General features: G+C 45.9%; 2 protein-coding genes across 3 annotated transcripts; one reads left to right on the forward strand and one right to left on the reverse strand.

The window, feature by feature from the left end:
- The first annotated feature begins 16,381 nt into the window (after nt 1–16,381).
- Nucleotides 16,382–19,258, forward strand: LOC123069848 (probable protein ABIL4). Of its 2 annotated transcripts, none has more exons than XM_044492803.1 (9): nt 16,382–16,748; nt 16,842–16,924; nt 17,662–17,812; nt 17,904–18,003; nt 18,109–18,192; nt 18,282–18,354; nt 18,451–18,488; nt 18,713–18,801; nt 18,942–19,258. In XM_044492803.1, the coding sequence occupies exons 1-9, from the start codon at nt 16,608–16,610 to the stop codon at nt 19,077–19,079; spliced, it is 897 nt and encodes a 298-aa protein (XP_044348738.1). In that variant the 5' UTR covers nt 16,382–16,607; the 3' UTR covers nt 19,080–19,258. The 2 variants fall into 2 exon arrangements, with proteins under 2 accessions (XP_044348738.1, XP_044348734.1); XM_044492799.1 differs by having other exon boundaries at nt 16,398–16,748; nt 18,451–18,503.
- Nucleotides 19,259–19,811: 553 nt separating this feature from the next.
- LOC123069843 (calcium-dependent protein kinase 15) lies at nt 19,812–23,470 on the reverse strand. The gene is made up of 8 exons (XM_044492792.1): nt 22,762–23,470; nt 22,377–22,520; nt 22,104–22,256; nt 21,880–21,995; nt 21,623–21,790; nt 21,166–21,293; nt 20,973–21,072; nt 19,812–20,352 (listed from the first exon to the last, which is right to left on the reverse strand). The coding sequence occupies exons 1-8, from the start codon at nt 23,453–23,455 to the stop codon at nt 20,266–20,268; spliced, it is 1,590 nt and encodes a 529-aa protein (XP_044348727.1). The 5' UTR covers nt 23,456–23,470; the 3' UTR covers nt 19,812–20,265.
- Nucleotides 23,471–24,773: the final 1,303 nt, after the last annotated feature.

Genomic DNA, 24,773 nt, shown 5'->3' on the forward strand with positions numbered 1-24,773 from the left:
TGCCTCAATCCAAATAGCGGAAGTAACAAGGTTGTGGATTCCCATCAACACCAACAGCAAAGTTGAGTGTAGAAATCGTAACCCTAACGTATCACTTACTCGTCGTAAGAAATCCTGCAACATGAGACGTTGCAGCCACAAAGGGTCAGTACATTGAATGTACTGGCAAATTCACACCATAGAGAATGATGAACAATGGCTATCACTACATGCATATATGGCTGGTGGAAAAGCTCTATGGTTATAAGGTTTTTGCGAAAAGCCAATTTTCCCTACTGCAAAGGAATAAATCTTATTTAACTATCATGGTGGTTGTTGAACATTGAGAATGGTTGACAGCATTCTCAATCCCAATTAAGTAACATCATTAAAGCCAACAAAATTAATTTAAAGTAACATGATGAGATTCACATGATAATCCAGGTACTAGATACTCAAGATGTCCATAACCGGGGACACGGCTAATTATGATTAGTTTATACACTCTGCAGAGGTTTGCGCACTTTTCCCCATAAGACTTGATCTCCTCCGTTGGGATTCTCGCACTGCATGGTGTTTGAGAAACGGATGACCGAGACATAGCCTTTCAGAAGCGCTAGCACCTTACGATGGATAGACCGTTACACCTACTTTCCCCTACATCTACTAGTCTACCATGTAAGAGTTCGCACGACTTAATCAACTATACTAGAGCCCATAATAGCTTATGACTGCACACGGAAGTTTCTAGTATGAAAAATCTCATGATCCCTTTGAGCCTGGGTGGCGGTCCATAAAAAAACAGGCAATCCTGGTCTACCCACGTGCCTAGACAGGCAATCCTGAAATAACCAGGTACCTCAATCCACCCAGATGTGTGTTTAAGTTGCCACCTTAAGTAAACCATTAATTAACAAACTCACATTTGTCATGAATACTCTCAAAACCCAATCCACGTCTACGAGCATAACATGGCACTATAAGCATAACGTAAAAGTAACTCCCAAGGTTTGAATGCAGGGCAATAGGTTCCTACCTCATCAACTACTTTCCAATACCCACAATTTAATTAGATCCTAATCATGCAATAAAAACTGGGTATGAAAGAGGTATGATCAAAGTGTGAACTTGCCTGCAATGTTGATGAAGATGATTTGCACTCAAAACTCTTGATATCTCTACTCGTCACACTCCGGTCAATCTAACGTAAGCAAGCAATAGTAACCACACATAAGCAATCACTCAAAAGATCAGAAAGATCGAAAAAGACAATTCGGAAAACATCAAAACCAAGCAAATAACTCTTGTAACATAAAACAATTTCTAACAGTACCAAAATTATATGAATTTGGCCTTATCAGAAAATTTAGGTCAAGAGCTTCGATTTGCAAAAAGAATCAACTCAAACGGAGCTACGAAACTCAAGTTATGATCAAAAGAAGTTTGAATATAAATCTGAACAAAATTCGAAATTTAAAAATTTCAAAAAGTTGATGTGACAGGTTCACTGGATAGGTGAAAACAAGACGAAGCTATAGGCGCTGGTTTCATCTAATTTGGATAAACGAGTGAAAAGTTTGGCTATTTGAAAAATCAGGACCAAGCTGTTTTACGAGAAAAAAAAATAGCTACGGTTAAGGTCTAACGTATAAAAACGTAGACTAATTGATAATCTAATTATTCTATTGTATTAGTCTAAAAATAATAAACTACGGAAGTATAAAAAGAAGAAAAAATAAAAAAAATACCTTTATAAGGCAAAGAAAAGATGACTTTGGAGAGAAGAGAAAATTTCTAAAAGTCGCGCCGGAGAGGAGAAATATATTTTTCTTAAATGAATCTAGTCAAACCAAAATATTGATTTAAGCCGAATCGGATGATTTTTGGAGGGTCTACGGGTCTATATTTATTGGTGAAAAAGAGGCTTATGGGTCAAGGGCTAAGCAATGTGGGACTAAATGTAGACGAAAATATACGAAATAGAGAAGAAAAGAGACGGATGGGCCTAAAGGCCTTCGGCCGGCCGCGCGCACGCTGCTGTGCAGTTTTTTTTTTTACAAAATTCGCGTAAGAAAAAAATGGCTGGCTGGGCCTGGCCTATTCAAGAGAAAAAAACAATGGGGCGCCAGAAGCTACTATACTGCGCATATAGGCGATAAATAAATATGGGCCACACGTACAGTTTAAAAAAAATAGAAATAGAAGGAAAACCGAATAACAAAAATAAAATAAGAATTTATATAGGCATATTATATATCAAAATTTTCAGAAAAAGATTTTCTACGACATGAACATTTTTCTAGAATTAAATAGAATACACAAAAATTCTAATAATTCCAACAGTGCTCCTGCTCTAATAAGATCCAACAAAAATCATTTTAAAAATACCAAAATGAAATCAAATTTATTTCTCACCAATTTTCTGTTGTAGGGAATCATGTTACCCTAATTTCCATATATTTTATTTTTGGAGAAAAATAATTTGAATAAAACTCAAATAACTCCAAATTGAAAATAAATTCAAAAGAACTTTGAATTTAATTCTTTGAAACTCCCAACTCATATTTCATATAATTTGAGGAAGTCATTTTATCTTCTCTCATGTAAATCATTGAGCTGCATGAAGTTTATGAATTGAAATATTTCCAAATGAAATTCAATTATTTTCAAATACCTTTTCATTTAATTTAAATGGAAGAAGTGATATCATCTTCGCTCAAGGGTTTTGTATTTGAAAATAATTTGAATTCATGGAGATCAGAAAGCAAATATGAAAGTTTGGGAAAGTCCTTTTATTCCCTCTCATTTAACTTTCAAAAAAATTTGAATTCAGTCACTTTCAGACAATCAATCAAACAATCAATCAAATCTATCTATTTATTATAACATTCTAAAATTTAGAATTTTGGGATGTTACACGTGCGGACCCTACGGGTTCGAGAACTATGTAGACATGACCGAGACACCTCTCTGGTCAATAACCAATAGCGGGACCTGGATGCCCCATATTGGCTCCTACATATTCTACGAAGATCTTTATCGGTCAGACCTCATAACAACATACGTTGTTCCCTTTGTCATCGGTATGTTACTTGCCCGAGATTCGATCGTCGGTATCTCAATACCTAGTTCAATCTCGTTACCGGCAAGTCTCTGTACTCGTTCCGTAATACATCATCCCTGAAAGGATCGATATGGTTGACTAGAGGGGGGGTGAATTGGCAACTACCAATTTTTAGCTTTTCTTTACCAAATTAAACTTTGCATCAAAGTAGGTTGTCTAGATGTGCAACTAGGTGAGCAACCTATATGATGCAATAACAACAAGCATACAAGCAAGCAAGGGAAGAAACACTAAAGAGCTTGCACAAGTAAAGGTAAGAGATAACCAAGAGTGGATCCGGTGAAGACGAGGATGTGTTACCGAAGTTCCTTCCTTTTAAGGGGAAGTACATCTCCGTTGGAGCGGTGTGGAGGCACAATGCTTCCCAAGAAGCCACTAGGGCCACCGTATTCTCCTCGCGCCCTCACACAATGCGAGATGCCGTGATTCCACTATTGGTGCCCTTGAAGGCGGCGACCGAACCTTTACGAACAAGGTTGGGGCAATCTCCACAACTTAATTGGAGGCTCCCAACAAGACCACGAAGCTTCACCACAATGGAATATGGCTCCGAGGTGACCTCAACCGTCTAGGGTGCTCAAACACCCAAGAGTAACAAGATCCGCTAGGGATGAGTGGGGGAATCGAAAATCCCTTGGTGGAAGTGTAGATCGGAGCCTTCTCAACCACTCCTGAGCAAATCAACAAGTTTGATTGGCTAGAGAGATAGATCGGGCGAAAATGAAGCTTGGAGTATTTAATGGAGCTTGAGCGATAAATGGAGCTTGGGGAGGAAGAGGTAGGTGAGAAGGAAGAAGGGGACTCCCTTTTATAGTGGGGGCAACAATCTCGTTGCCCCCCACCAACCAGCCCCGCACAGGGCGGTACTACCGCTAAGAGGGGGCGGTACTACCGCCAGGACAATGGTACTGCCGTGCCAGCCAGCGGTACTGCCGCGCTGAGGAGACTAGTAGGGAACGGACCCAAATGCGGTACTACCGCGGTGGTAGGGCGGTACTACCGCTCCTGGAACGGTACTACCGCCACTACAACCGTGACTAGTGGCGCAAAACCCGACATGAGAGAAAGACCTCTTGAATCGAGGCGGTAGGAGCCAGACTGCCTAGCGGTACTACGATAGTGGGGTCAAGGGAGGTAGTACCGCTGTGGAGCGGTACTGCCGCTTGTGACCCTTCGGCCGTAGTACCGCAGGCAGTGTGGTACTACCGCTGGGGCGCGAGAGAAAGAGAGAAGAAATCTCTCAAAGAAGCTGAGAACAAGGCGGAGGTGCCAGGCCCCCAGCGGTACTACTGGTGTGGAGCCACAGGCGGTACTACCGCTGCGGAGCGGTACTGCCGCTTGTGGCTCCTCAGCGGTACTACCGCTGGGTGCGCGGTACTACCGCTTTGACCCAGACAGGACAAGGAAGAGAGAGGAGAGATCTCTTCAATGGAAAGGAAAAGCTCGGAGGGTGAGAAGCTGATGTGTATGTGATGATTCCACCCATGCAAAACCCCAGCGGACCCCCTCTTGATAGTACGGTGCCCTCTATGCAACTAGTCCACCGAGAAAGAAACGAAAGAGCTACACCGTCTTGAAATACACTCCGAGGGGAAGAAGACGTCTCGTGCTAGGGGAGAATCTGTGAATTATTCAAAGCACAAGATTAGTCCGCAAACATGTTGTCATCAATCACCAAAACTACCTTGAGAGAGATATGTCGTAACAATCTCTCCCTTTTTGGTGGATTGATGACAACTAGGGATTTGCGCAAGGAAAAGAAATAAAACGAAGAAGGCTAAGAACTACAAAATATAGACGGGCTCCCCCAAAATGTGTGCACCAAGAGATGGCACGACACACACATTCGGATCAACACTCTCCCTATATTTTATAGTCCAACAATACGAAGCACAAGATATATGAGAGAAGAGAATAAACAGGACAAGCATGCATCTCATAATAAACTACAGTACTCTGAATAGACATAAGTAATAAGGTAGCGATAGGGAGCATATGTCTCACACCATATGTCTAGAACTTAGGTCTCACACCAAACCAAACCAAAGAAGGACACCGAGAGAACACACAAGAAACCACAAGACGACTCAAAGAACGACACAAGAAGCAAATCCCTACACTCTCTCCCCCTTTGGCAGCAAGACACCAAAAGGGCATAGAGTGACACTACGACTCCAGGTGATGGGAGGAGTAAGATCTCGAACATCACATCTCTGCATCTTCATCGTGGGTCGAAAACTGCTCGGAATCGGAGTCGGTCTAGTGGCAATTCTGATGAATCCATTCCTCCTCTTCAGTGATCTGACCCTCAGACCCACTGGCAACTGTTTCTCCCATCTGACGCATGAGCTCCTTGTGGCGCGTCCTGGCATGCTTCTCCGCCACATGAGTCATGTACTGACCATGAGACTCCATGCAGAAAAGCTTCTTCATCTTGCGCTTAAGCTTTTGTGCCCACGACGGTTCTGCACTAGAGGGGCCAAAATTCTCCTCATGAGCATCAGTAGCAGCCTCACCCTCGGTCCCCATGGCAGCAGCAGCAGCAGATGGACCCCCTGTATGAGGCGCTGTCCAGTTGTCCTTCTTCCTCAGACGCTTGATCTCATGAGAAACCAAGTCTCCAGTCTCTAGCAGCACTCTGGGATAAGTCTGTGCCCAGGCCCTCTCAATGAGCCTCATGATGAATGAACCATAGATAGGACACTTGCGCTCAGACACGGCAGATAGAAGTTCAGACCACATGACATTAGAGATATCCAGGCTCTCTCCAGTGCTTGCATCCTTCTCATGCTGACAGAAAAGGAGCATTTCCACGAGGTAAGAGTGGACCATATCCAGATTCCCGATCCGAGGGAAGAGAGTCTCACGGAATATGCGATGAAGAATGTCCAGATACGGAGACAGCTCATAGGTCTTCTTCTCAGTTACTGGGTGAACCTTCACAGTGCAGTAGGGCCAAAGGGCTTACTTGTGGGTGGATGTAGCATTGCGGTGAGGGCGAAACCCGACAGGAGTCTCAAGCCCGGTATCCACCACATCAAGTAACTCCATGAAAGCCTTCCACTTGACAGAAAGCAGCTTGACATTGGTCATCCATGTCAGAGTCCTGGCGACATCCGTCCCAAGATGGACGGTGGCATAGAATTGAGCCACCAAATCCGCATCGAAATCCTTGTTGAATTGCATGATTCTGAGAATGTTCAGCTGAGTGCACATCTGAAGAGCTTCGCCAAAGTACTCTGGGTCCTTCTCCATAGCATCAGTGTCAATGGAGCGAACATCAACAAAAAGATTCTTCTTGGCCTTGATCACATCAAAGTAGATGGCAAACTGAAAACGGTTCCAGAACGGGCGGTTGACCAAAGTGGGTTCTTGGTCCACCGCATAGGGGTTGCGGCGACGCTTCTCCCAAAACTCCTTGTTGGTCATCTCAGTCACAGTCTTCCCTTTTGGCTTGTTGGCGGCTCGCTTCGATTGCTGAGGAGGTGGAGGAACACTTGCAGATGCACTTGCTGGAGGCGGTTGGGTGCTCGAGGAACCACCGGCTGGCTCTGAGGTGCGGTAGCGTTTTGATGTGGCACGCCCGGGGTTGATACGGCGACCTTGCTGCTCGGAAAGGTCATCACCTGGAGCCAAACACAAGAACACGCAAAACAACCAAAAAGAACGAGCATAAGCCAACAAACTCAACAAAAAGATCAAGGTAAGGCAGGAAAATGATGGAAATTGGCATGCAGCGGTAGTACCGTGACCTGCCCGCGGTAGTACCGCCCCAAGCGGTAGTACCGCCCCAAAGTGAGTGGTAGTACCGCTCTAGGTCAAGCGGTAGTACCGCTCCAAAGAGAGCGGTAGTACTGCTTGAGGCGGAGAAACAGCAGTTTCTTATAGCACGAGGCGGTGAAACAGCGGGTTCCTACTACCGTGGTCAGATCGGGCACTACCGGCCTACCAAATTCAAAAATAATCTTACCAAACTCTAATCGAGATAGTCTAGTTGCCTTCTCCAACCAACTCAAGCCTAGATTTAGCCAAAAATCTAGAGATGCAACCACCATTGCCCCTAAGAAACAAGAACTGAAAAAGAGACAAAACGAAAGAAGGAACGAGGCAATACCGGCATCCATGGCAAGAGGACGAGGTGGGGATCGACTCCACCAAAGGAAATGGAGAGGGACGCCCCGGAGATGGAGATCCGCCGGAGCCCTCCCGCGACGAGTGGAGGCTGGAGAGAGGAAGAGAAAAGAGGGGCGAAGTGAATGGGTATGGGGGAGAAGAAACCTCCCCCTGCCCTGACTTAACCCCCTGTTCTCGTCCCCCAGCGGTAGTACCGTGCTGGGGGGTGGTAGTACCGCTTACGAGCAGTAGTACCGCGCACCACCAGCGGTAGTACCACCCAGCACGCCACGGCAACTAAACAAACGTGGCTTTAGCTCGACGAAACGACAAAACGGCAAGAGAAAAAAAAAACACCAGCAAACGACCAAGACACACCTCTTCAAAAGAGGGCGGTGGCCGAGGCCACCTATGTTTGAGTCAAAAGGTATGGCACCGCGAAGATTTTAGCCTTGGGCTCATGACCAAAACTCGTCTTTGAAGCACAAGTGCCATCAACAATGGCTAAAGTGAAAGACTTGATCAATTTATGCATAATGGGGGAAGGGAGAGTTCATTGAGAGAACAACACTCCCCTATGTCCATGCCTACACCTAAACTAGACAACAACATGATGTCCGGTCTAGATGCACAAAGGTAAAGCAAGGATCCAATCATGGAACGATATACCTTTTGATCCACCACTTTACCATTGGGATCTAAGTCAAGTTGGCACTTGGTGGGCATTGGAGTGGAGGCCGGCTTGACGTCACTTAGCTTGAATCTCTTGAGCATGTCTTGGGTGTATTTGGATTGATTGATGAAGGTTCCTTCTCTTATTTGCTTCACTTCGAACCCTAGAAAGAATTTCAACTCTCCCATGGAGGACATCTCTAACTTTGAGGTCATGAGAGCGGCAAATTCCTCATTGAAAGCTTTGTTAGGAGAACCAAAGATAATATCATCAACATATAATTGGCACACAAAAAACTCCCCTTTGACCTTCTTAGTAAAAAGAGTGGGGTCGATTAGCCCAACTTCAAAACCACGGTCTTGTAACAACTCGGTAAGGTGGTCATACCACGCACGTGGGGCTTGTTTAAGGCCATAGAGTGCCTTATCGAGTTGATACACATGATCGGGAAAGTAGGGATCCTCGAACCCAGGGGGTTGCTTGACGTAAACCAATTCATTAATGGGACCATTAAGAAAAGCACTCTTCACATCCATTTGTTGTAACTTAAAGTTATGATGAGAAGCATATGCAATCAACATGCGAATGGATTCAAGACAAGCAACAGGAGCAAAGGTTTCACCATAGTCGGTACCCTCGACTTGGGAGTAGCCTTGTGCTACCAAACGAGCCTTGTTGCGAATGATAATCCCATGGGCATCTTGCTTGTTCTTGAATATCCACTTGGTTCCAATGACATTGTGGTTCCCCGTTGGCCTTGGCACCAATCTCCACACTTTGTTGCGCTCGAAGTTGTTGAGTTCTTCGTGCATGGCATTGAGCCAATCCGGATCTTCTAGCGCCTCATAGACCTTGTGGGGTTCCACACAAGAGACAAACGCGTGATGCTCACAATAATTTGCTAATTGTCTATGAGTGCTTACCCCCTTTCTTAAGCTTCCAAGCACATTCGTCATGAGATGATCCTTGGTGGAGAGCTTGGAAGCAACCTTGGCGGCACGACGCTCTAATTCCTCCTCGGTGGTGAGTTGAGGAGCGGTTACTTGATCATCTTGAGCGCCGTCATGAACTTGTTCTTGATCTTGAACTTGCTCGGGGGAGAGAACTTGACCTTGGGCATCACTTGGTGTGTCAACACCGTCTTGAGTATGATCTTGCCCTTGGTCTTGTTCATGAGGTTGAGGGCCTTCACTTTGTTCTTCGGAAGCGTGTGGGCCTTGGGTTGGTGATGGCTCCACTTGAGTGGAGCATTGTCCTTCTCCTTCGGCCACAAGGGGTTCCTCAATGGGTAGGATGAAACCAACACCCATTCTTCTTATGGCTTGAGGAGGAATTTCATCACCTACATCACAAGTGCCACTTTGCTCCACTTGGGATCCGTTATTCTCATCAAACTCCACGTTACACGTCTCCTCAATAAGTCCCGTGGATTTATTGAGGACACGGTAAGCATGAGAGTTTGTAGCATAACCAACAAATATGCCCTCATAAGCTCTAGCCTCAAATTTAGACAACCGAACACCTTTCTTGAGAATGAAACACTTACACCCGAATACCCGGAAGTACTTGAGGTTGGGCTTGTTACCGGTGAGTATCTCATATGGAGTCTTGTTCAAGCCCTTGCGGAGGTAGAGCCGATTGGATGCATGACATGCGGTGTTGATGGCTTCGGCCCAAAAGTTGTACGGAGACTTGAACTCCGCCATCATGGTCCTTGCCGCATCCATCAACGTCCGGTTCTTCCTCTCCGCAACACCGTTTTGTTGAGGGGTGTATGGTGCGGAATATTGATGCTTGATTCCCTCATCACTAAGAAATTCATCCAAGGTGTAGTTCTTGAACTCGATGCCGTTGTCACTTCTTATTGTCAAGATCTTTGCATTGTGTTGACGTTGTGCTTCATTTGCAAAGTCAATGACGGTTTGTTGGGTCTCGCTCTTCCTCTTGAAGAAATACACCCACGTGTACCTTGAGTAGTCATCCACAATCACCAAGCAATACTTCCTACCTCCAAGACTATCGAAGGATGGGGGCCCAAAAAGATCCATGTTAAGGAGCTCCAAGGGCCTCTTTGAATAAATGATAGTCGTGGGAGGGTGAGCCTTCTCATGTAGCTTTCCTTCGATACAGGCACTGCAAGCACGATCTTTGACAAAACTAACATTCGTTAGTCCACGGACATGGTCCCCCTTGAGGAGACTTTGCAAAGATCTCATATTGACATGTGCTAAACGGCGATGCCAAAGCCATCCCACATCAACTTTAGCCATTAGGCATGTCGCGGTCTTAGTGGGTCGCTCCAAAAAGTTAATCACATATAGACCGTTCTCGACATGCCCAACAAAAGCTACTTTAAGAGTCTTGCTCCACAAGAGGGCCACGGTATCGATATCAAAGAAAGTGGCAAAGCCCATGATTGCAAGTTGACGAACGGAAAGTAAATTGTATGCAAGGGACTCAACAAGCATGACCTTCTCGATCGTGAGATCATGAGAGATGACCACCTTGCCAAGTACCAATACCTTAGAGGATGAGGCGTCACCCCACTCGACATTGGTGGGCATAGATGGAACTTTGTGCACGTCCACCACCAAGTCCTTGCTTCCGGTCATATGATTTGTAGCTCCGCTATCGAGCAACCATGATCCACCACCGAAAGCAAACACCTACAAGAGATCAATGCTTGGTTTTAGGTACCCATTTTGTAATGGGTCCTTTGATGTTAGTAACAAGGGTCTTAGGAACCCAAATAGACCATTCAATGTACTCATGAAGAGAACCAACAAATTTGGCATAAACATGCCCATCACTAGCACGGCATAACACATAAGAAGGATTAAAATCGCCGGCTTTGTTGGGAGGAGTGACATTGCCCTTCTTGACATTGTTCTTCTTCTTCTCCTCGGGGGCACTCTCTCCCTCCCTCACAAAGGTTTGCATGAGGGGAGGAGGTCGTTTGGTCTTGTCATTCTTCTTCTTGTTCTTGGAGTCGGGCACGTACCCAACCCCTTCCTTGGCCACACCTCCCTTTTGGTTGATCAAGAGATCGTTGAGGTTCTTCTTGCCTTGTATGCAAGTCGCAAGACCTCTCTCAAGTTGCTCCTTCAACTTAGCATTTTCCTCAACAAGATGTATATGCTCACAACACGGGTTAGTAGCATTTGCATTATCAATTAAAACCATATGAGGAAAAGTTGCTTTCTCCTTAGTTAGCTTCACTTGGAGTTGATCATGAGACTCCTTGAGACTAGCGTGAATACCCTTCAAGGCCTTGTGGGCCTTGTCAAGTATATCAAACTCCTCTTTGAGTCTAGCAAGATCAACCCCAAGTTTGGCCTTCTCGAAATTTAGCACACGAGAAACAATGAGGGCATGATCATAATCTTTCTTTAACTTAGCATGATCAACATTGTGTGACTCCTCAAGACCCAAACGAAGACCACGCTCTTCCTCAAGAGCATTGGAAAGATCCGAAATCTCATCGGCATAGTCATGACTATGCCCTTCCATCTTAGAGATGGTGTCTTCGTGAGCCTCGATCATGTCATTGGCCTCACCAAGTTGTTCCAAGAGAGCAACAAAGTGCTTCTTGGATTTTCCCTTGAGTTTGCCCATAAATGCCTCAAACTCGTTAGCCTCCACATTAGCTCCCTCAAGTTCATTAATGCTATCCGTTGGGGAAGGATGATTAATGATGGTAGTTTTGATGTTGGAAGTTACCTTGTTGGTGGCTTTAGCCATGAGGCACTTGGCGGTGATGCTCTCATTGGGTGAGTCGAAGAGAGACACACGTGACGTTGTTGCAATGGCAACGGAGGCCATGGCAACCGACTCATCATCTTCATCATCGTCATCATCCTCATTGTACTCTTCTTGCACAACCAAAGCCTTGGGAGGAGTCTTCTTGGTGAAGTTGTTCTTGTTGGGGAACGACTTGGCCTTGTCCTTTCGGATGAGTTTGCCACCATTGTCTTCCCCCTTCTCATACGGGCATTCCGCAACGAAATGACTCACGTTGCCGCAATTGTAGCAAGTCCTTACACATTGCTTGCCCCTTGTGCCACTCGAGTTGTTTTTGCTAAAGTTGGGCCTCGAGTTTTTCTTGCTCCAAAATTGCCTTGAAGCAAGTGCCATGTGTTCATGATACGCATACTTCATATCTTCGGGGTTGCTCTCCTCTTCTTCCTCTTCTTCTTCTTCCACGGTGAGCTTGGCCTTCAATGCAAGGTTAGGCTTCTTTGCCCGTTAAGAACGGAGCACCGCATTGTCGGCGGTCTTGTCCAAAATGTTCATGGCCACAAACTCATACAACACTTCACTTGAGGTCAAAGTGTGGAAGTCCGGTCTTTAACGAATGACGAAGGACATGGCCTTGTGATAGGGCATCATTGCCTTGAGGAATTTGCGCTTGATCCAATTGTCATCCGTGTCCTTGCTCCCGTGATCTCGTAGTGAGACCGCGAGTTTGGTTACTCTCCGATAAAGCTCACGAGGTTCTTCATCTTCCTTCATTGCAAACTCATCGGCCTCATCTTGTACCACTTCATAGTTGGAGCGTTGAATGCTTGCGCTTCCCCGGTAGAGAGACACGACACAATGCCATGCATCTTTGGCCAAGGCGAAGGGACGAAGATGAGGTAGGTCTTCGGGTGGAATTGCATCTTGAATGATGAAGAGAGCATTCTCATTGAATTGATTGTCCGCGGCTTCTCGAGGAGTGAAGTTGCTTGGATCATGTGGATAGAAACCTTCTTCAATGATTCTCCAAAGGTTAGTGTTCACATGATTTAAATGACATTTAAAGCGGTAAACCCAAGAATCAAAATCCTCATTTTTCACAATCTTAGGGGGAGGACCGGCATGATTCAAATGAGTGGAAGGAACCGGTCCACCATAAACAAGTGGTGGTTCCACATGGGCAAAGATGCCGGTGCCATTCTTGCCACTAGAAGAAGGAGCCTTTTCACTACTAGCTTCCCCCTTGTCGGGGATAGCATCCGACACCTTGTTGGCGGGATCACCCACTTTCAACGGTGCGGTGGATAGTTTAAGCCCCTCAAGAAATTTAGTAAACATGCTTTCAACTTCGGTCGTCATGGAGGTTTTCAATGTCTCCAAGGCCACATTGAACTCCTCACGAGAGACCGAAGTTCCCCCATCTCCCGTAGACGAGATCGGATTCACACAGGAGTGTTCCTCCACACCGTCTACGGTATCAACCATACTCTTTGGACGGTAAAGTCCTTAATAAAGAGACGAGGCTCTGATACCAATTGAAAGGATCGATATGGTTGACTAGAGGGGGGGTGAATAGGCAACTACCAATTTTTAGCTTTTCTTTACCAAATTAAACTTTGCATCAAAGTAGGTTGTCTAGATGTGCAACTAGGTGAGCAACCTATATGATGCAATAACAACAAGTATACAAGCAGGCAAGGGAAGAAACACTAAAGAGCTTGCACAAGTAAAGGTAAGAGATAACCAAGAGTGGATCCGATGAAGACGACGATGTGTTACCGAAGTTCCTTCCTTTTGAGGGGAAGTACGTCTCCGTTGGAGCGGTGTGGAGGCACAATGCTCCCCAAAAAGCCACTAGGGCCACCGTATTCTCCTCACGCCCTCACACAAATGCGAGATGTTGTGATTCCACTATTGGTGCCCTTGAAGGCGGCGACCGAACCTTTACAAACAAGGTTAGGACAATCTCCACACCTTAATCGGAGGCTCCCAACAAGACCACGAAGCTTCACCATAATGGAATATGGCTCCGAGGTGACCTCAACCGTCTAGGGTGCTCAAACACCCAAGAGTAACAAGATCCGCTAGGTATGAGTGGGGGAATCGAAAATCCCTTGGTGGAAGTGTAGATCGGAGCCTTCTCAAACTCCCGAGCAAATCAACAAGTTTGATTGGCTAGAGAGATAGATCGGGCGAAAATGAAGCTTGAAGTATTTAATGGAGCTTGAGCAATAAATGGAGCTTGGGGGAGGAAGAGGTAGGTGAGAAGGAAGAAGGGGACTCCCTTTTATAGTGGGGGCAACAATCTCGTTGCCCCCCACCAACCAGCCCCGCACAGGGCGATACTACCGCTGAGAGGGGGCGGTACTATCCAGGACAACGGTACTGCCGCACCAGCCAGCGGTACTGCCGCGCTGAGGAGACTAGTAGGGAACAGACCCAAATGCGGTACTACCGCGGTGGTAGGGCGGTACTACCGCTCCTGGAACGGTACTACCGCCACTACAACCGTGACTAGTGCCGCAAAACCCGACACGAGAGAAAGACCTCTCGAATCGAGGCGGTAGGAGCCAGACTGCCCAGCGGTACTACGGCAGTGGGGTCAAGGGCGGTAGTACCGCTGTGGAGCAGTACTGCCGCTTGTGACCCTTCGGCCGTAGTACCGCAGGCAGTGCGGTACTACCGCTGGGGCGCGAGAGAAAGAGAGAAGAAATCTCTCAAAGAAGCTGAGAACAAGGCGGAGGTGCCAGGCCCCCAGCGGTACTACTGCTGTGGAGCCACGGGCGGTACTACCGCTGCGGAGCGGTACTGCCGCTTGTGGCTCCTCAACGGTACTACCGCTGGGTGCGCGGTACTACCGCTTTGACCCAGACAGGACAAGGAAGAGAGAGGAGAGATCTCTTCAATGGAAAGGAAAAGCTCGGAGGGTGAGAAGCTGATGTGTACGTGATGATTCCACCCATGCAAAACCCCAGCGGACCCCCTCTTGATAGTACGGTGCCCTCTACGCAACTAGTCCACCGAGAAAGAAACGAAAGAGCTATACTGTCTTGAAATACACTCCGAGGGGAAGAAGGCGTCTTGTGCCAGGGGAGAATCTGTGAATTATTCAAAGCACAAGATTAGTCCACAAACATGTTGTCATCAATCACCAAAACTACCTTGAGAGAGATATGCCGTAACAACCCCGCAACTAACTCATTAGTTGCAATGCTTGCAAGGCTTATAGTGATGTGCATTACCAAGTGGGCCCAGAGATACATATCCGACAATCGGAGTGACAAATCTTAATCTCGAAATACGTCAATCCAACAAGTACCTTTGGAGACATCTGTAGAGCACCTTTATAATCACCCAGTTACGTTGTGACGTTTGGTAGCACACAAAGTGTTCCTTCGGTAAACGGGAGTTGCATAATCTCAGTCATAGGAACATGTATAAGTCATGAAGAAAGCAATAGCAGAATACTAAACGATCGAGTGCTAAGCTAACGGAATGGGTCAAGTCAATCACATCATTCTCCTAATGATGTGATCCCGTTAATCAAATGACAACTCATGTCAATGGCTAGGAAACATAACCATCTTTGATCAACGAGCTAGTCAAGTAGAGGCATAGTAGTGACACTCTGTTTGTTTATGTATTCACACAAGTATTATGTTTCCGGTTAATATAAATTCTAGTATGAATAATAAACATTTATCATGAATTAAAGAAATAAATAATAACTTTATTATTGCCTCTAGGGCATATTTCCTTCATAAAACCTCCACATGTTTCCTTACTCGAACATGAAACAACATATATTGCTTTACGATAAAAAGGAGCATCGTTGCGAATGGCTGCTTCAACAAGAGTAGAGGATGGGCCCCGATGACAAAACGCCTGGGAATGGGTTGGGAGCTTATCTGTTTCTTTGTTTTGAGTTTCTTCGTTGGAATAGTTTAAAGTTTCTTCCTAGATAGCTATAGTTGTTCTAAGCTTTGTCACTACTGTATACTGCGGACAGGGGATGGAGCCCTGCGTGGTAACCATTTCACCCCCGGGTTTTTTAGTCATTCTCCCCCTGGAGGCCAAGGTAGGGTGTGTGGGGGTCGAGAAAAAACTGTTTTATGACTATGTTTATGTGGTTTCCTTTCATCTCAATGAAATGAAATCGGGGCCGTGCCCCTTAATTCAAAAAAAAAAGGAGCATCTTTGGACTCATGACTTCCTCTGCCAAGAGAGAAAGAGCCGAAGATACCGAAGGAAAGTTGGGTGGGCGCAAAACCAGTTCGTGGAAACACGGACAACATAATACACACGAGTGATCAAATTACGGTGTACTAATTTTGTTTTTTGACAGGAATTACAGCGTACTATTGATTGCTCCACATAACCCTCGCGTTGTACGTAGGTACTGTAGTACATCTGACCGAACCGACACGCATTCATCACCACCACCAGCCTATGACCCCATTGATTGATAGCTCTCTCCCACGCTCCATCTCTGCACAGCTCAGGCACAGGCAGCACCGATGGAATTATGCTAGCATCATGACCAAATTACATACACCTGCACGCCACTAGCTATGTGTAGAGTACGATTTACAGTCACGCATCACTGAGACGGAATCATGGATCCTGGTGAAGACAATTACAAGCCGCTTCAGACAGCGAGATCCAGCGCCAGTGTACGAGTGTGCTAGTGGCTAGTGTGATGGCCGGGACAAAAGCAAGCACCAACCAAGAACGGATCAATCAATCAATGGTTCCACTTCCACCCACCAAATGGCGCTAAATCCAAGCATAACCAAGCCGCATTTTACAGATCGACTCTCTCTCTCTCTCAACCGGCGCGCGCTGAGGTGGTGGTGAGGTAGCTCGGGCTCCCCGTGCCCACCGCGCGCACTCCACTCACTCACTCTCCTCTTCCTCACCCCCACCACTTGGTTTTGGTGGCATTGATAACGCTTACTCTGCACTCCACTCGAGGAAGGTATGGAGAGAATGCAGCAGCAGCAGGAGGAGCAGCAGGCGGCGCGGCGGCGGCGGAGCCCGGGGGGATGGGAGGGGGCGGGGGCGGCCACCGTGGACGAGGCCTCCATGGAGCGCAGCAAGAGCTTCGTCAACGCCCTGCAGGTCGGTGCATTCCTTCCCCAGATCCCACGCGCCTCCGCTCTGCTCCACGGTGGATCCAGCCGGCTCTGTTCTTGACGGTTTTGGTGGGTGCAGGAGCTCAAGAACCTGCGGCCGCAGCTCTACTCCGCCTCCGAGTACTGCGAGAGGTCCTACCTCAACACCCACCAGAAGCAGATGTGAGCCACCGCCACCTCATCTCTGCTCCTCCATTGCCAACCTCTCTGCACATCTCGTTCTCACTCTGACAGGGAGAATTTACCATCTTGCTAACATGGTGGACTGGTGATTCCTCTTACAATTGCATTTTGCGTGCTACCTAGTACATGTTGTCTCTGTTTTGTCACTTGGCATAGGGCCTAACTGAATTGAACTGAAGGTTGGTGCAGCATGCAATAGGTACTATAAGGTAGCTTGATGTCCATATGTGAGTATGTGACTAGCTAGGCAACAAATTCTGCTAGCTGAACTGAACAAGGATATGTCATTTTGGTTTTATCTGGGATTTTTGGAATCATCCAACAACAGCCTGCCTGTGTACGTATGTACTAGCCGATGAAGGAGTGGTGGCATTCAGAGTACTCTAGTACAGTATTTGTTTTCTGAAGATATCTCTTTTCTGAACAACAGCCAGCCTGCCTATGTACCATGTACTGGCGATTGGATTTATTCTGGGTGTTCCCCAATCATGTGGTGTCAGTTTGTCACTTGGTTCGAATTATATCAAAGGGGTTCACCCTGCTCATGTCTGACAGTGCAGAAGCAAGTTCTGAAGCATGGAGTAGAGTCAATTTTGTATGGTAAATTTGGTGAATGAACAGTCAACAGTGTAGTGATTTGTAATGCACATCATAACCTTGCTTCAGAATATGACATGTTTTTCCTCGTGAATACTGAACTTGCTAATCGTGGTCAGGGTGCTGGACAACTTGAAGGACTACGCGGTGCGGGCGGTTGTCAACGCCGTCGACCACCTAGGCACTGTGGCCTACAAACTGACGGACCTATTCGAGCAGCAGGCTTCCGAGATCTCGACCTTCGAGCTGAAGCTTGCGCGCTTGAACCAGGTATTTGCTTGATGTTTATCACTAAGATGCGCAGTCTATGGCGGCGAAATAATGCAGCTAATATGACACTTGCTCTGTTGTCCACCCATAGCAAATCTTCACCTGCCAAATCTATGTGGACAAAGAAGGATCCAGGCAGCAGCAGATGATGGGGGCAAGCATGAAGCACCACAAGCACTACATCCTACCATGTAAGAAGAAATTCTGAACTTGCAGTCTTATCCTTTTCTGAAATTTTTAGTATAGTATGTGAAAAAAAGCTGAACTTAACTTGAGAATTCTCTGTGCAAATGTAGCTACTGGTTATAAGAGAACTCAGGCTGTTGCGTACCTGGGAACCGACACTAATCAGGAATCACAGCCTAGACCTTACCCCTCAGGTGCTTCTTCTTTCAAATTTCATTTGCCACTCTGTGCCAATCACAATACGTACCTAAACAAGAAAAATCTTGGATTTCTGTGTGTGCAGCAAAGACGCTTTCCTGGCATCTGGCATCGGACAATAGCCCTTCGGCAAATAGAGCACATAAACCTACATTCATGTAAGACAGTCATCCCAATTTCTTTTAACTTTGTTTATGTGACACATGTTGTTTCTTATGCCAAGCCTAACTTGCCGCCGCCCGGTTTTTGTGCAGCCTAGATGATACGATACCATCCAAACTCGCATCAGATGGTCCGCATCTTCTTGGTACATCCGTTTTACATCCGTTTTACATCCGTTTGAGTTCTTAGAGGGCATGGAATCATATGAATGTGGTTTCACCTGTCAAGTGCACATATTTTTGAACTTCTGCTCTAAGACAACATATTTGTTAACTCTCAAACTAGAATTTTGATTGCTGAGTTTACTTTGCAAATTGTCAACTGGATGTTTCATGTGAATTGCTGATGTTTCAGGTAAGGAGTTGCCTGCTTCTCCCGTGCGTAGGCCTTTGCAACTTAACAGGAATATCAAATCCGACGTCGCACAAAAGGTTGGCGCAAAGGTAAATTAGAATATGATGTAAACCTTTCAAGAAATCACACTATGCTAAGAAGGGCATCATCCTTATGTCGTAATCTATCCGTGCCAGATTTCGATTTGGTTATCCTAGTTTCTTAACGGTACCATTGTGTGCATTTTCAGGATCTGTCGGCGTTTAGTTCTTTCGACAGGCCTACAGGGCGTGAAATCCAAAAGGCTCCTGCCAGCACTAAGAGCGTGCTAGCATCTCTTTTTATCAAGCACAAGTCAGCAAAGATGAAAAGTATCTCAGCTCGATGATCCTCCCTTGATGTAATTGAAGTTTGTTGTAATAACCAGTACAAGCCAAGTAAAATGCAATTGTATCTCTTCAAGATGTCAAGTCATAACATCTCTTATCTGTGTAATATGTGCTGATTCAAAGCCTGTAATGAAAATCATATGCAAGTTTGGAAGTGTGTTTAGTTATATTCATCCAATAGCATGATCTTCCTTGAGATACTGATTTGACTAGTAAATTGTACGTGCTTTGCACGTCATTTAAATGTATATAAAAAGCATGGGAAAATACATTTGAATATGTACTTCCTTTCCTAGAATTGTTTTGGACAAGATCCAAGTTGGTTCTTACCTCTCTAGAATCCAGATTGTTCTAGTCCCTTTTTATTAGAGTATCAGATAAGCATGTCGATAGATGCTTCTAGAACACATGAGATGGTAGAGTTGGGGGTTCAATTAGAAGGCCACATGGCAGAATCCTATGAGTTGAAAACTTTATCCAACGGATGATAATGCTCGGATTTGTCATCTCTTGACCGTTGGATCGGCATACCCCACGATTAATATGTGGAGCTATTGGCCCACTATATAGTGGTATAGAAAAATATTTTGCAAATCCTTTTATTACATAAACAATCAAGTGGACGAAGCACAAAACTAGATGGCTCGCCTCATAAGTGAGAAGGATACATGTTGAAATGCAAGATGAGATGGTCTAATGGCACAAAAAAGTGTCACCCAGCTCAAAACACATGAAGGGGAATAGTTGTTGATGATGGATAATGTGTCCAAGTACAAAGGATTGCTTTCAGATACCTTCCTTTGTGCTATATTCATCTGGAAACATGATCTTCCTTGATATGATCATTTAAGAGTGTTTTACAAGCCTTTCCTTACATAAATGATCAATTGGAGGAAACACAAAACCAGACGGCTCGCCTCATAAGTCATAACTCATAAGGATACATGTAAATGGTATAACATGGTAGCACAAGAAAGTGCCACCTAGCTCAGAACACGTTGAAGGGGAGAGTTCCCAATGATGGATAGTGTGTCCAAGTATAAAGGATCACTTGCAGATACCTCACTAAATTCCGTGGCCAAGCATGAATGGCTTCGCTCATTCCTCGCCAATTAAGATCTTGACTGGTCACCTGTCTCAATGCATTCATAGGAATCACAAGCTTCGCATAAACCATTGCAAGACTTAAAATAGGCGCCGTCGATTTGGAACAATCTCTGGGCTGTTATTCTTCATCATCGCAACAAACTCCTGGTAGTTAATTTTCCCATCCTAGGCAAAAAAATAGGAAATGCTGTAGTGAGTAAGTGAGTTCAGTAGTGCTTCATTTGAACGTTTTACTTGGGACTTGTGAGCATAAGGATTAGTAATGTTTACATCCACCAAAAAGGTTAAAGCAAATTGTTTTAAGGCGTGATTTTTTATGGCTGGAGCTTATATAAAAGCGATGAACTCGGTTGGTTTATCTAATCTAACATAACAAAATGAGTTTTTAAACAAAGCAGTATTGATGGAAGCCTAGGTGCTTACATTAAAGTGATGAACTCTGTTGGTTTATCTAATCTAACATAAGAAAATGAGTTCTTAAAACAAAGCAGTTTGGATAGAAGTCCAGGTGCTTCGCCTCGACATAAATCAGGCTGTTAATTTTATCTCATAGACACTATTTTTTGTATACATCCACAATCTAACAGAGATGACACAAATTCCCGAATATCTTGAAACAAAACCTCCTACCATGTCTCCAAGATGATCTGTTTAGTCTATTATATTCTCGAACTGAATAGTAAGTTAGCAAAATCAATACAATATTTTACGTCTTCATGACTGAGATAATGTATGCTCAGGAAGCAGATAATGGACTTATTTGGGCTTTTGCTGGAGTTACTCACATGATCTGTATCCACTTCAGCAATGATATCTTTGATTGTTGCCTCATCACCCATATCATACTTCTTCAGAGCTTCTTCCAACTCATCAACTGTTATGTACCTATGCAAAAGGAAAGTTTGCAAGCAACTTGATGGTTAATGAAATACTTAAAAGTTGGCAGATTAATTTAAGAATAGTTACAAGTGAAATTACCCGCTGTGGTCCTTGTCAAAGTATTCGAATGCTTTAAATATGTGGTCTTCCTTCTCTAGTCTATTCATGTGCATTGTTGCCGATATGAATTCAACATAATCAATGGTCCCATTTCCATCAACATCAGCCTGTTCAACAACGTAAGATGATGATTAAGGAGCTGAAACAGAAAGTGCTGGAGTAGTCAGGCGACACGGACCGTTCTACCAGAAACGTGGACAAGTCGATTTCGATTGAGGTCGTTATACCGACTAAAGTCGTATGGTATCATTCACTATCTTCCTTTTTAGATATAAGTGCACACCCCCTGCAGCCTTTTAGTAAATGATTGGCACTAATACAGAACAGAGAGAAATATGCACCGTTTTTTGTTTCTATTATGATATTTGTACCATGCCATGCCGATAAGATAAGCGTGCATAGACAGGAAGGAAGAAGATAAATTAAGCAAGCATACCGCCTCCATTAACTGTCTTATTTCTGATTCGGTAATTTTGGTACCAAGCTTTGGTAAGCCAGCCCTTAGTTCATCAAGGGTAATTGTCCCACTATTATCAGTATCCAGGGACTTGAACATTTCTCTTAAGCCCACGATCTCTTCCTCTGACAAGCTCTCTGCAACAATCTGAATATAGAAGGGAAATGATCACCAAGATTTAAATGGACTGCCAAGCAAGAAAAGAAAAAAGATTGGAGTTCAGATCATTTGAGTACCTTCAAGGCAACCTTCTTAAGCTTGTTCATCGCCCTGAACTGCTTCATTCTACTGATCACTGTAATATCAAGTGGTTTATCTGGGGCTTCTCCATCCTCTCTAATCCATGGATGATCTGCGTGCTTAAACAGATTAGATTGCGACACTAATACACTATCATGCACATGAGCAAAATGATCTGCACAACCAAGATTGTCAGTGAATGGGTGGAGAAGAGACTTACTCAAAATTTCAGCAGCCGTAAGCCGCTCCTTGGGGTCCTGCCGTAGCATCCTCTTGACCAAGTCTTTAGCCCCATTCGAAATCGATGGCCAGGGATCGGACGAGAAATCAATGTGACCTTTGAGAACAGCATCAAATATACCCTCCTCGTTCTCTGGTAATCAAAACCAAGTGGGAAAAGGAGACACAGAGGGTTCATGTTAGGATAACTGAACTCATTTCCCAGCCTCTGCCTCAATAACAATGCAAAAATTGATTGAGCCGCGAGATGCACCTGCCCAGAATGGAGGAACGCCGGAGAGGAGAATGTAGAGGATAACTCCAGCACTCCAAATGTCAGCCTCAGCTCCGTATCGCCGCTTCAGCACCTCCGGAGCCACATAGTATGCACTCCCAACAAGATCCCTGAACTGCTCGCCTGCATTTCCATCATCCACCCTTTAATCTCGAGCACAACTTGAGCTCGGTTATTACTAGTAAATTGAAGCGAGCTAGCACACTACAGATACACTAGTAAGTCGTGGTTAATTGCAGAGACAACATGAACTAAGGCGAATAGTTGAAGGTTTCTCCCCTCTCCCTTTCCAGACACTAGTAAATTCAGTAACCACCATGAATTGAATTCATCAGTGCAATTAACTAGTCAATGAATCACTGACCGGGCTTGAAGAAGACGGAGAGCCCGAAATCGGTGGCCTTGAGCGGGGAGTCCTCCCTCTTATTCAAAAACAAGAAGTTCTCGGGCTTGAGGTCGCGGTGCATGACCCCCATGGAGTGGCAGCTATGCACAACACTGACGACCTCCCGGCAGAGCGTGGCGGCGGCGCGCTCGGAGTAGTGGCCGCGGGCGATGATGCGGTCGAAGAGCTCGCCGCCCTCGCAGAGCTCCATGACGAGGTTGACGGAGTGGCGGTCCTCGTAGGCGCCGCGCAGCTCGACGATGCTGCGGTGGCCCGTGAGGTGGTGCATGATCTGCACCTCCCGCCGCGCGTCCTCCACGTCGTCGGCGCGGGCCAGCTTCCGCGCCGCGATGGACTTGCAGGCGTAGCGCGCGCCGGTGGACTTGTGGGTGGCGAGGTAGGTGACGCCGAACTGGCCCCGGCCCAGCTCCCGGCCGAAGGTGTAGGTGGCGCGGACGTCCTCCATCGGCCGGCCCAGGACCCGGCCGATGTCCGGGGGGAGCGGGGGCTGGGGCTGGGGTGGGGGTTGGGGGTGCTGGGGAGGGGGTGGGGGAGACGGGGTTTGGGGCGGGCGGCGGTGGCGGGGGCGGGGCCAGTTGGGCTGCTTGGGGTGGGAGGGCTGCGGGGGAGGAGGAGGGTGGTCGGAGCGCTGGCGGGAGGCGCGGCCGCCCATGACGGCGGGGGGTCGGCGGGGGGAGCGGCGGCGGAGCGGGGAGTGGAGTGGGAGGTGTGGTGGTGGGGGAGGAGGCGTCCATGGTTTTGGGGTGTGCCCCCAGCTTTTCTGTTCCGTTTTTTTTTTTTTGAGGGTAGTTTTCTGTTCCGTTTTGGTGGGCGTAGGGTCGTCGGGTCCAACCCCGTGCCGGGGCAGCCAGGCTGCTGACCCGTGCCGTGCGGCGTGCGGCGCGTGGGGCCGGGGTGTCAGTGGGCGGGCGGCGGGGGATAACGTTCGGTCGAGGTGGATGGATAGTGGGGGCCGTTGACGGGTGGGGCAGTTGCGTCGTGGTTTGTGGCAGTAGTGGAGTACGTACTAGATTTCCTTGACGCGGAGTTGAGTGGAATGTGGCGTGGATTGGATTGGTTGCTACTGCCGTGGACTGTTGCACAGTCCACCGCACCACAGTCAACAGTGGCTCCGTGCCATTCCAACCCGGCCGGAACGTTCCTCCGATCGTGCGTGGTGCCTTTCCACGCGGCTCCGGTCGCTGCTGCCTGGTGTGAACTCCTCCGGAGGCTCCAGCGCGCGGCACAAACAGTCAAGCGGATAAGGTCGTCATCTAGGGTCAACCATACATCAGTCGCCTGGGAAAAAACAAACTTTTTTACGAGAGAAAATTTCAATCTATTCATCCCTGTTTTATGAAAAAGAAGGAGCATGGTCTTATTCAAATTCAAAGCGGTACACAGAACACAAGCGGTAATAAAACTTAGTACAAAGCAATCGATTTACTCGAAAATCCATCTCCGCACCCAACCTCGTCAGTGGCGGTGCCAGGATCAAAACCTTGTGATGACAGGTTTTGTACTAGCGAATTTTTGTAGACAAATTAAATAGGAACACAAAGGATTGTAATTCCTTTTTAAAGATAGTTAGTATTTCAAATTTATTATCAGTGTTTCTTTCAATGCATTATTTTTTGAGCTATTTTAATATTTTAATTACAAATGTACTTTCGAAAAAAGTATACATTTGCAAGTACTATCGTCATAGCTTATTATCTTTGACCATGTTCATGTTTTTTTTTGCTGATACATAGATTAGAGATATATGAAATGGCGTTTGAATTAAAAAAAAGACACAATAAAACTAAATGTGAAAAAATGTTCGAACAAGACAACTAGAGTAGATGGGCAAGCGTAGAACATCTGACCTTCGGAGACAATACTCATGGAATAGATTAAATGAATACAGATGTAACTAGAGGCGCAACATCTTGAGAAAGAAAACACATGATTTATATAAGAGCTGATGATTTTTAGATTTAACTCTTGGC

This window comes from Triticum aestivum, chromosome 1A (genome assembly GCF_018294505.1).
Source record: "Triticum aestivum cultivar Chinese Spring chromosome 1A, IWGSC CS RefSeq v2.1, whole genome shotgun sequence".
Lineage (NCBI taxonomy): Eukaryota > Viridiplantae > Streptophyta > Magnoliopsida > Poales > Poaceae > Triticum > Triticum aestivum.

Coding starts and splice junctions, on each gene's coding strand:
- LOC123069848 (XM_044492799.1), top strand. CDS start 16,608: ATGGAGAGAATGCAGCAGCAGCAGGAGGAGCAGCAGGCGGCGCGGCGG. Junction 16,925..17,661: donor AACACCCACCAGAAGCAGAT/GTGAGCCACCGC, acceptor AATCGTGGTCAG/GGTGCTGGACAACTTGAAGG. Junction 18,802..18,941: donor CACAAAAGGTTGGCGCAAAG/GTAAATTAGAAT, acceptor GTGCATTTTCAG/GATCTGTCGGCGTTTAGTTC.
- LOC123069843 (XM_044492792.1), bottom strand. CDS start 23,455: ATGGGCGGCCGCGCCTCCCGCCAGCGCTCCGACCACCCTCCTCCTCCC. Junction 21,791..21,879: donor TTAAGAAGGTTGCCTTGAAG/GTACTCAAATGA, acceptor TTCTATATTCAG/ATTGTTGCAGAGAGCTTGTC. Junction 20,353..20,972: donor CTGAAGTGGATACAGATCAT/GTGAGTAACTCC, acceptor TTTTTTGCCTAG/GATGGGAAAATTAACTACCA.